Source organism: Melozone crissalis, unplaced genomic scaffold (assembly GCF_028551555.1).
Source record: "Melozone crissalis strain CALT ecotype California unplaced genomic scaffold, PUWL_Pcris_2 ptg000039l_1, whole genome shotgun sequence".
NCBI classification, from domain to species: domain Eukaryota; kingdom Metazoa; phylum Chordata; class Aves; order Passeriformes; family Passerellidae; genus Melozone; species Melozone crissalis.
In genome coordinates this window covers 8,274,720-8,287,155 of record NW_026535817.1, presented here as the reverse complement: position 1 = coordinate 8,287,155, position 12,436 = coordinate 8,274,720, and the positions used below count along the sequence as shown (strand labels likewise).

Here is a 12,436-nt window from a genome sequence, read left to right as displayed (position 1 = left end):
GTAGCTGCTCTTACATGCAGAACAGAGAGGGTCTGGGGAACATTAGGATCTGTTTGGGGCTAATTAAGGACCACCTAGATTTAGGCTCACCTCTAGTGTCACCATCTGCTTGGCCATGGCTCTTTCTACAGCCTCATACATCTGTGTGTTCTGGATCCCCAGGCCACAAAAAATGACAAATGCTTCCAGAAACTCCTCATCATTTCTGTTGAAAGCCTTGATTTTCCCCGAGTTGTCTTCCATCTTATTCACAAGCTGGCAAACTCCTATGTCAGGACACAGAAAAGAAAGGAAGTAATACAGAGAACATATCACCATCAGGAATTAAGTTTAGGCCAGATAATCCTACAGTATAAACCACCAACATGTGACACATAGGAATTTTGTAGGATTTTCCTTTTTTTTCCCCCCAGAGTGCAGTTTCAATGTATTATAAAATAAATGTTAAAATTTTATATATTCATAATAAATTCAAAAGTACTTATTAGGATTTGTAAACCAAAAATGTAGGGCTTTAGAGGTTTGATTGTCCTGTCAAATTCAAGGGTCGTTTTCATCCTAACTTTTATTATTAATACTATTCTAGATTGATATAATCCCTAAAGACAATTTGTCCTTTGGAGGCTAATTAAATTTTTGCAACCATGCCAAAAGAACATTTATCAAAGTCAGAACAGTGGTACACAGAGTTTTCACTTCCTCATTTGAGCCAGTACTAGGATTTTTTTCAAGTAAATGAGCTAAACAGGGAATACCCAATATGAGGTTCAAAGCTGAAGTACACTCAACCTTTTTTTGAAGATGTGGTTGAATTACAGCCTCTTGCAAACACTACTGAACTCCTTGAGAAACATCTGACTCAATTCAACTTAGGTTCAAATGTGCTGATATTTACATTTGTTAATTTTGTGTTAAGAATTTCTGGGCCTTTCTGCACACATGTCATTGAAGAAGTCTGACAGGTAGCTTCTACCACACCTTGCTGCAGTTTAAATCCCCGACACCACTGTGAGCAGGGAGAAATTCAGAAACACACCCGCCCTCAGTTTTACCTGCTAAGATCACAATATTAATTAAAGCAGCTGAATTACAAGAATATGTTTTCTTTGGCAATGAGTATTGTCTTAACAGACTCCAAATGCTTTCTCACTGCCATGAGCAAAAAGTTGCATTTTCCTGGCCAAGTGCCAAGATAGCCCAGCTGCAAATTAAAAATTCTGAAAAAACTTAACCATGTGTGCATCTTCCCTGTTACAGCTGATAATAAAACCAAGGAAAAATGCAGCACACACAAACTGTGGTTTTAGAAGAATGTTAGCCTCACAAGTTTTGATGTCTGGTGACAATGGAACATTGTCCTGTTTCCAAATTGTATTCTGTTTGAGGAACTTGGCATCAGAGTCTCCTCTAAAGAGACCAAGACTGTAACCATTGAGTGTAATGGCAGGGATTGGGGTATCTGAATATTGCAAACAGAATTCTGAACCTTCATGGAATGAGATTGAAAGGAATGGATCACTGAATCACATAATCCCATTAGAAAAGAATTCATTCAAATAAGAAACGAGATTAACTTTCCCTGGGAAAAAAGAAGCTGATTTACAAAACTCTTCAGGAAAATCCCACGAAGCTGACCTTCAGATTTCTGTTTAGTACAGCTTATGAAATTATAATTATTTCCATAGCAACCGTGATGCAAGATTAAGACAGTGAATATGCCACAAAAGTAAATGAATTCTTAAAGGACACAGTATTTGCACATAAATGTCTCTTTAAAAAATAGAGAACTGCAGTAAATATACTGTGTATTACTTAAAACTCTTTAACCTCTTTCAAAAGTTTCCCCAAAGTACTGAGAGGTCCATTGATTACAAATTAAGGAACTGCAAAGTCTTTCACTGGGACAGAGTTATAAAATCACAGCAGGATTCTGTAAAGCTTTTATCACATACCTGGGAAATGTACAGGTCAGGAGAATAAAGTTCTTTTCATCTTTCTTGCTAGTAAGATTTGCTTGGGTTTCATGTGGACAGTTTTTCTTACCCCCATCCCACTTCCTAAATTCTGGTTTGGGGCATCCTAATCTTAAAAATAATTTTAAAAAGAAACCAGACTTATAATAATAGTCATACATGCTTTGTAGTATTGTAAAGGAACTTCTGGGTACTATCCCAAAGAAAACTTCTTGACCTTGCCCTATTAAATAATTGAACATGAAGCAGTTGTGAAACCATAAAATACTTCAAAGAACATTTCCCGATGAGAATGACTCAGATTTGAAAAGCCCACCTAAATGGGTGGCCTGACTGAAACTTTCAGTTTGAACTTCAATAGACAATCTCAATAGAAAAAAAAAGCAGATGCAACTGTTTTATCAATAGCTCGCAGCATGGTGAAATATCCCTAATTAAAGCTCTACAGTTCAGTCTTCATTTTAGTCTTCTAGGGATTGTTGGAATATTTAAAGTAATAAAAGAACTCATGAAAGAAGCTAATAGCAAAAGAAATTTCAGAGAACTCCATTAGATAAAGATGAGGTTTCTTGTACTGCTTCAGATGTTAAAAAGCTAAATCTGTCTTCACAAAAAAGACATCAAATTTACTCTATAAATTGGGCCATGCAGTTTTGCCATCATTCTCAAAGAAAATTATTTCAAGATCATTAAAAAGTCATTCTTGGAACTCTTAATATTTACTCGTCAATTTTTTTAAAGCTGATGAAATTGGATCCATTCTCCTGTCTAAGAATGAGTACATTTTATTTTCTGTTTGTGGGGCTTACTGATCCCATACGCTGACACTCATTTTCTACTCTTTAGCAGCTTGTTAGGTGAGCAATTTATATTCATGGTTGCAACAGACTTACTAGTTGAGAACATGATAATTAAGGATCTTCTCTCCTGGCTTCAGATTGCACGTTGCTGTGATTTTATCGTGGAGCACATAAATTTATCTACAAAATGTACAGCGTTATTTTTGTTAAGATACCTACCTATCACTTTATTCTTTTTCCCATTTTTTATTGGTGTACACAGCAAACTCTTTATGTTCCGACTTAGATTTTCTGCATTGTCATTCTGTTAAACAAACAGAAAAATACAGTTACCATTTTAAAAGCTGCTTTTCAGGTGGCTGAAGTGAAAAAGCTGTAGAGCTGGGCTCTACAACTACTCTAGGCTTACATCTTCCTTTGAAGAGCAACCAGGTGATCAATGAGTTTGCCCACAAACAGCAGGCAGGAAAACTACTACAGCTGAGTCAGCGTTCTGCACTCTTCCCGGGACTTTGCAGCATGTCCCATGCTCCAAGAGAAGGAGATGAACTCATTTGGGAAGAGGAAGGATAGAACAAAGAGGTAATGCCTCCTTTTCAAACACCTGGGGAGAAAAGGGCACAGCTCTGCTCTGACTGCCCTGGGAATAATGTGGCAGTTCTTGAGCAGTACATTTGGTCTGACCTCCAATTGTGTGTGGCACCAAAAGAAATGGGCACACACTAATATTTCTGATCAAAAGGTTATCTTTTTTTTATATATATATTTGCACAGCTCTGCTGCTGTGCAAGGGCTATAGAGAGTATCTTGGCAGGATTTTCATGAGGTGAGTAAGTGTGCTGTTGAATGTCCTCCAAAGAAAGAGGCAAGCCAAGGTTTCTAGGGCACTGGCAACACCTGGGATTTCCCTCATGTCAGGGTGCATCAGCTTTCAAAACATTTATCCTACTGCCCTGCTTCTGCAGTAGTGCACGAGCAGTGTCTGTGTTGCTGAAAAACATTTCCAGATTCCTTCTAAAAGCACTAGTCCTCTTTTAATACTTAAGGTGAATTCCAGGAAAAAGAAAAGAATCAAAATAACTCTAAGTCTACTGGACAGCCTGTTTCCAACAAACAGTTGTTTGGATGATTCTCAAGGTATCAATTTTATTTTTAAATGTCTTCAAAATCATCATCTCGTTATTAATCCATAAAGTATATCCATTGGATTCTGTCTGTACTTCCAGTCCTGCTGATAAGACAGGCTTAGTCTGAGAACTCAATTCCTGTGTTGCTCAATCTGTCAGAGAAACCCACTCCAGAACATCCAAGAAGCCTTGCACAGGAAAAGAAAGGGAAACAACCCAGCTCCCCACCAGGAGCCTGCCCCTCCTTTCCACTTACTGGAACAATCACACTGAGCACTGTCTTTTCTGATCATTTTGTTGTGTATCTCAGAACAAATTTTGGTAAAAAGCCATCTGCTGGACCACAGTAGCTCCTCTCCCCTCTTGTCAACAGGCTTAAACAGGAAGAGCAGACATATTTCTAATTTGTGCATTGAAAATATGGGAAAATACGTAATTAAAAATTTGCTTTTTGCTGATGATGACCACAAAGGAAACCTCACTGGAACCTGAGCCTTGCCAAGTGACTTCCCTCCTCACTGTCCAGTATCCCTGTGCTCAGTCATCCACTGCATCACCAGCTCACACTTGAGCAAGTATTAGGCAAAAGCTCCCAGAGAAAAGTGAAGTTGATCCATCTCAACTGCAGCAAAGAACTTGCATGTATAATATTCATCTTTGCCAGAATGAGAAGGGAAAGGAAAGGATAAAAAGGAAGGAACTTCTGAGAGCCTCCCAACACTCACTCTGAGTTCACACCATTTTAACTGGAGTCACCCTGACAGAAATAAGAGGAAAGCAAAAAAGGTTTAAAAGTTAAACAGAAAAACATTTTACATTTCTGAATTTCAAACTTAAGCTTATTTTACGTACTGTCCATGGAAATCTTCTGTCTTTGCAGACATCTGGGATGTTGAGCGGCTCCATCGTATTCTTCACATACTGAGCGTACATGTAATTGATTTTGTTTGTGTCATAGTCCCTGAAGGATACAACATTATTATTATTATTATTATGTGCTTTGCATAAAAGTGAGTAATTTCATTAGGCTAAGCAGGTAATAGGAATATCTTTCCTATATGAGAGAAGGATATATAGATACAACCAGTAGATATATAATGGAGTTGAGTTCAAATCCTGTATCCTAATCCAGCTGTCATCACAAAAGTGCAGCATGGATTGGTGCATGTTTTCCACCATTTTTTAGTGTTCAACAACATTAACACTGAACACCAAACTGAAGAAATAAACAATTCCCTACAGTTTACACAGATGAAGGATAAAGAATGAACAGCTGGGTTTATACAGAAATGAACAGAACTATTTGAAAACAAACTGCATTCACAAATCTGGTACTCCTGAAAAACCAATGTTGGGTGAAATTCACATATTAGTTCAAGAGAGTGCATCTGGTGTCACTTGTGAATTTTCTGCTGCTAAGTTAATTTCAAATTTGTTCTAAAAGTAAAGACAGTCACATGGAGGTTCTGTTACTGAAATAGAACTGTCTATTCCAAATCAGGCCATAAAGCATCTTTACAGAATCAATCATCTCCACTTTTTTAGCCATGATTTATTTAAGGTATTTTAATTCTCTTGGACCCTTTGCCTGCCTTGAAGGAGGACATATACCCTACTTATAAACCTATTCCCATCAAGCTCCTGTAGTTTCCCTCCAACACTTGGCTCGATTTTCGTTATCCTCCTGGTGTAAGGATGTTCCAGGGCTGGAGGACAGGAATTACTCTTTTGTTATTTCACACATACAAGGCAATGCCTCACAATTCTGAAAAACAATCTGATTTGGAGCTTGATTCAGTGTCCTTGATTGCATAACAAGCCTGAAATGTTATATTATGTAAAGTAATACTTCCCATCTAATCCATGTCATTGTATTTCTGCTCTTGCCTGAAATTGTGCCCTTCAAGCATAGCAGAAGTTCTAACTGCAGTGGTTGACTGAATGCAGTCCTAGGCATTTCATTGTGCTGTCTCGTGAACAAGAATCCGATAGGCAGCTAAGCCTCCAAGACTCCTCTTCCCTATCAGATGTGAGAAAAGTTCCTGACAGCCCATGCAAGCAGTAAATAATATTTTAAGTCCATTAACTAGTCACCATAAAAGGGGTAATGAGGAGGAAGGCTCCCTTCTTATAGAGAAGAAGAGGACTAGAGAGGAATTTTCTTTTTCACCTGTGATCTTACCAGGTTGTTGTACCTGTGGACTTTCTGGTGGAACACTGTCTAAAACTGTAACACAGCTCAACAGCTTTTAGTTGCTCAAATCACACACTTTGGACATCATTCTCTAATATAGAGAATTAAACTTAATATGATAAATATTTACTGCAAAACAACATCAAAGGGGCTCAAAATCTGTTTCCTCCCTGCACAAAATAGCTGTAGTAGAGTATTTTATATACAACTGTCTCTCTTTCTAACAGGATTTGAAACAACTGTTTGAGTAATTTTCAAACTTCACTAGAGAGGTTCAGGCTAACTTTGGGAAGTATTTTATCTGGGTATTTTAATTCAGCTCTTTATCTCTTTTTTTTCCTCCCAGTTGAACTCCTTAGGGGTTTCCCAAAGATGAGTGAGCGTTAGAACTTTAGGACTCCAGTCTTGATTTAGTCAGACATGTTCTTTGAGTAATTTTCCTTATCTATGAGTTGAGGATAATGATTAAAATAATTGATTAAAAGCATTATTTTGGTTATTATCTACTAATTTGCATATGTCTCCTTTATAACATAGTCATCCACACAGATTTCTTTGAAATCAGTTTTAGGGCAGCTCCTCTGTGCATTTCCATAGCTTAGCCTTGAAATACAAATATGTTTTTAGACTAGCAAAGTGAATTGATCAAGCCCTACTCCTGCTCTGCTCAGTGGCACCTTTTTAAGGCAAGAGAGTTGGTCTCTGCCCACTTCAGGGGAAAAGCTGCTCTATAAAAATAGCAGTAATACATGGGATCCAGCAGAAATAATTCTGTTATTATGAAAAGAATATTAAAAGCCTAAGTTTCTTCAGAATTCTCCTAGGATGAACAAAAGTCAGAATTAATTGGTTTACCTCTTCAGATTTTCAGCTGAATCCTCTAATTCATCAGATTCCATGTGAAAGACACTAGAAAATGTATCCTGGAATATCAAGAGGATGCTTGAATACACAGGTGTATAAGGTTGTCATTATTTAGAACAGTATTACTCATTAAAACCTTGTTGCAGTTATCAAGGCCTATTCTGTACTACAGACAAGTGTAAAATTTAGCTTCATCCACATCTGTCATCAAGCATACTGGATCCTACCATAAGGGTATCTTTTGATACAACTTTAGGTATCACAGAAGTGTCTTGAATCTCTACTCATGACCCAGAGAAGATTTACAAGCTGTGCCAAACTGATATATCAGAACAGAAATTCTATAATTACATAAAAGCCAGAACCTCTCATGTCAACACCCAACCTGAGCAGATGCCACAACGGAAAAGATAGAAAATGAAATGACAAGATAACATATGAGAATGGAAGGAAGCCAACCCCACTCCCAGGGAATAAACACTTCTGCCTTCAGACAGAATAAACATACTCACTGGACAATCTTCATCCACTATGAAGATGGTACACTTCTGCACCTGCATGAAGGATATTATAGTGGCTGCTATCTTCTTCAGGATCACCTCCAACGACTGCTGCTCTTCAAAAATCAGGCTGGCAAGGTCAAGAAGCACCTGAAGAAAAGGTAATTTGTGAGGATTTGACTAATTTTGATTTATGCAATCACTATTGTTACTAATGTCTTTAAGTCTTCTCCTCTTCCCTGAATCAGGAAGTCAATGTTTATGTCTGTGACCATAAGTAAGTTTTGGCTCTCACAGATTTCAAGGTAACAGTCAGTATTAGCCAGTTTGACACTTTTTATAATATCAGAAATATAAATATCAGACTATCAGCTGTCTGATATTTTCAGTCAGAGAAGCAGAATAGATTCAGGCATTAATAGGTCAAATGAAACCTGTGAAATCCAGACAACAATTCCTTGCTCTTAGGAAACCTATTTTCCTATGGCTCATGTGCACATTCTCAAACCACTGAGTTTTTAAGACTTCTGAACACAGTTATTCTTGGTTGTAATTCTAACAGATCCTAATTAACTTAATCATTTAGATACACTGTGCTGTTTTTCAAAGCTGCTGTTGAAAGATTTAGCTGCTCATATATGCTCATTTTTTTTTCCTCACAAGAAACACGAAAGCATTTAATAAACTGTCCAAATTTGTACCAATTTACAGACACTGATAGTTGGAAACTCAGACCTACTAGGAAAATTTTAAAAGAACTGCTGACTAGTCTTTTCTCTGAAACATCACGTGATACAGGGCAAGCATATTCACCCATAAAGGCCATGGCATTAATAACCCATCAAAACCAAGTTGGCAGCAAAGTAGAGCTATAGCAATCAGAAGGAAATTCAGTTTTCCAGTTGATCATTACTGAAAACATGGTTAGTGACTGTTATACTAAAGGAACAGTCTGTATGCCCTCTGCTATTCCACAGGGATATTCCTCCCTGTAATTTCTGGAGTCTGACACCTCTGGTTGTTAAATACATACGGTGAACCACAGGATAACTACAGGCAATATAAAGTATATTAACATGGAACCAATTTTCTGACATTTGGCTCTACCTGCTTCCCCTAGACAGCCCAGCTGGAATGCACCCAGCCTCTTCCCAGTGCAGCCCAGGAGAGCTTTATCAGAGCCACCCAGCATTCAGTCACTGGGATTAACAGCAGCCAAGGAATAACTACCACATCACAAACAGGAAGAGGAGGTGCTGATTACTTGCAAACCCTCCTGATTTGTGTATCCCTGGACAAACCTGTTGGCCGTACCTGATTGCGCCTATTCTCGAGCAGAGACGTCTCGTACAACTGCGCGTTGTGAAGAACGATTCCACAGAACGCCAAATATGCTGCAAAATCCTGGAGACAAATGAACATCCACATCTCACAGAGATAATGTCCCACAGCATTTGAACTCTATTCAAAGATAAGCTACTGCAACGTTTTGTTTGCACTCTGAAGTATTAATTGATATTTTTGTTGGTTTTGGCAACCGCACGTTCAGGATCTGGGGTTTTTTCAGCTACTCATAATTTCTTATTTCCTCAAGAATCCCTTCTCCTTTTATTTAGCTAAAATCTGAAGATCATTATCTTGGTACAAGTAGGGGTCATCTGAAAAGCAGCTTCAAGGAAAAAATAATTGTGCAGCAATGCATATTTTAGCAAGAAAAACTGACCACAGAAAACCAGCCTCTCTGAGGGAATTCAGTCCCTTCAGTGAAGTGGAAAGAAAGATTTTCTAACATAGCAAACCCACAGGTTTTTCCTCATTCAGAATGGGATTAATTCTAATATCCTACAAATACTCAGTGTACATTTTACTTGAAAGGGGAATTTTCCAAAGAGAAAGAATAAATTCTGATTCTTTTATTGCTGATTGTTAAGTCAGCTTCTTCAGCCTGAGCACAGCCTGGGCTTTGCCCTGCCAATCTGAACGTGAAGCCTGGAAATTTTTGGAATGCAACCACACTGGGAGAATTAGGAATCCATTCTATTGTCTGCTCTCCTGATTCTCTCATATATTCATAATTTATCTGAAGCTTTTTTTTTTTTCCTGCAAATGCTATACTGAGATGTGACATGGTATTTAAAAGACAGTCACTCCATAAATGTCATTGTTCAAATTGTGTTTCTTGGGCTTGCCAGGAGAGTTAGAACCAAGTAATTAAAAATTATGTCCATTGAAATTTATCAAAGTGTTTTACAATGCATTTCAGTAGAGTAGGCCTGTGTTTCAGAGATACATGACATGTGATCCAGAAATTAAATTATTTCACAGCCACATTTCTCATGGCCTCATAAAGAAAAAAGTCTGCAGTATTTCCAGGAACGTTCACATTCTCACAGATGTTTAATTTTAAATAACTTAAAAATTTCTGAGTAGCAGGAATTTGTCTCTTCCCCTATGAAAACAGAAGAGACAAACATGCAGTTTTTATACCTTTTCATCTTGTTCAGTGAAAGTGCCGTCAATTCCAGATTTCTTGTTGATTGCTTGAGCCACACCAACAACCTAGTGTATTAAAAATGGAGAAATTAGCTAATTTTAGGGGTCTGTCACTGAATTCCATTTCCAGGCATAATTATGTAAGATAATAAATGATCATTGTAGGTATTCGCTTGGTTCACTATTGAATCAAATTGTTGGATAATGAATGTTACTCTCTCATGCAGAAACATTTCCTAGATTACAGTATTTGAAGACCTTAGCCTTTCCCTAATATAATTCTGTGTTTTCATTTCTTTTGAGACAAAGTATTACTAATCTGACAAAGTATAACTCAAAGCTTTTAGATATTTTCAGATTTTTAGCATGATTACAACAACTGATAGAAAAAGCGGCAAAGAACTTTTTTTGTTTGAAGTGTCATTAGTGTAAAACCAATGCAAAATGCTAATGAGTTTTTTTTAATCTTGCTTTTTTAGGATATACACTATCAAAGGAAAACTGTGTGGTGAGCATGTTTAAAAAGTTGCGTTTAACCATTCATGGTGAAGCTGTAACTGCTGAACTGATGGAAGACATGTGGTTTTATTTTGGTAATGGAAAAGAGGACAATTTACTATCTCTCAGTCCAGCATTCCCAAAATTCTGATGCTGTAAGTAAGGCCATTGTTCTTTAACATGAATCACTGCCAACTGTGGGCTCAAAAATGTCTGTCTGAAATAAAGTTCAGCTGTCAGCTCCATTCCATACAACCCCAATTTTCCCACAGTCAACCTCTTACTTCAGTAAGGAATATTTCTTACCCAGTGGACTTCCTTTCTGTAATAACTGTGTACCACCAGCCTGTATGCTCCTCTGGCAGACTTTGAATGAAAAAGTTATTATGCTTTTATGTTCACCTACATGTGCAGAGGTTAATGCTTAGGCCTCTTCTCATGCTACTGTCTCTCCTGGGTGCGGATTTAATTTTTTTTTTTTTCCAGTTTTGATCCAGCATGAGCTAAGACAACTTTAGCAAGGTCAGAGGCTTTTCACCCAAAAGGTGAGTGCTTTCATGTTGGTTGTTTAAATACATCCCCTCCATGAAAGGAAAGTCTGCAGTGCTTTGAAAAAAGCTATAAGAAAACAGTAAAAGGACCATATTAATACAGAAAAAAAAGACTATTTAGGCTCCTTTCATCAGCATTCCAGGTTTCAGATACATGAACAAAGGCAGGTGTTCCAAGAGCAATGGTCAGTTTTAGATCTTTGATAAAGTCTTTCAGTAAAGGATTTGAACGGAAGGGGAAGGATGTAATGAGGAGAAAAAAACCTAAAAATCCATGTTGACTTGATTAGGATGAAAATTTTATGCATATACAAATGTTTCTCATTTTAGTTGCTGTTTCAGTGGCATTCTAAGCTTCCAGACAACTTTGTGTTGTGCCCATTTCTTTTTCAGACAAAATGAACAGTTTTAAAAATTAAACTGTCCCAAATTCTGCCTTCATTTGTGTCAGTTAAAATTTCAGTGCACTTTTCAGAATTCCATAGAATATGATGCAGAGACAGTAATGAGAAAAACTTCAGTGGGGCATTTTTATGCCATTGGAGTCTTGCCTGCAACCAGGTAATTAGGAGAAGATGTAGGAAACTCGAGAGGATCTGCTCCTGTTACTAAAGTAATTATGTAATTAGGACAAAAGTCAATCATGTGGTAGCATTTGGGGCTATGGAGAACATACGCTTGCATTTTAGAGAACTCTAAGCACAGCATGAAACTCAAATCCTCATTTTTAAAACTTATTGTACACAAATCACAAATAATAGGCCAAATCTGATCTCCAGCTGGGAGTTATGATTGCATCAGCAGAAAAACTGAATCAAAGGTGATCAAGTGCTCTAGGCTCCGCTAGACAGGGAACTAAAAAAGCTTTAAGATATTACTCTGGACCGAAGAAAACCAAGGCTAAGGGAAGGACTGAAGTCATTAGGATCTGCTTATGCTTTGACACTTGTGAGTTGATGGCCTAATCACTGAAGTGAGCAGTGTACTGTGGAGTACTACAAGCTCCTTTTCCTGAGCTTTCCCTCCAGTTTGGACTAGGCAGGTGGGGTTATAGAACACAGTCTGTCTAGAGGAGTCCTGCAGTTCCCAACAAGAGCCTTCTTCCAGGTTTGCTCTGTTGAAAGAGCTTAAGGGGTGAGCAGAAGGAAATTCCCCTTGGATCAGAAACTCAGTACTTTGCTCTTTTCCATACAGATCACACAATACAGACATAGACCACAAAGACAAAAAGCAATTTTGATGATGGAATTGTTCCCTTACTTTCTATTCCAAAGAAGAACAAACCTTTCAGCAATTGCTGATTCAATACCCACCTGTGTTTTACCACATCTGAACACAGCTTTCCTGATTGTATTCTTGCTGATAACACAGGTGATCTTCTTCCAGTGCTCTACCTGTTCTGTAACCTTTCTTTTCTAGCTGTGCTACTTTTCCGA

At 37.8% G+C, this 12,436-nt stretch overlaps 1 protein-coding gene across 4 annotated transcripts in view; it reads right to left on the bottom strand.

Moving 5' to 3' along the window:
* Window positions 1–12,436, bottom strand: part of PDE5A (phosphodiesterase 5A) — a 47,525-nt gene that overhangs the window by 17,396 nt on the left and 17,693 nt on the right. For all 4 annotated transcript variants that reach the window (XM_054283810.1, XM_054283811.1, XM_054283812.1 and 1 more), the window contains exons 4-10: window positions 9,946–10,017; window positions 8,773–8,862; window positions 7,471–7,608; window positions 6,950–7,017; window positions 4,753–4,861; window positions 2,993–3,077; window positions 91–266 (exon numbers count right to left, since the gene is read on the bottom strand). In XM_054283810.1, the coding sequence (XP_054139785.1) occupies window positions 91–266; window positions 2,993–3,077; window positions 4,753–4,861; window positions 6,950–7,017; window positions 7,471–7,608; window positions 8,773–8,862; window positions 9,946–10,017 (738 nt within the window). The remainder of the gene's footprint in view (window positions 1–90; window positions 267–2,992; window positions 3,078–4,752; window positions 4,862–6,949; window positions 7,018–7,470; window positions 7,609–8,772; window positions 8,863–9,945; window positions 10,018–12,436) is intronic.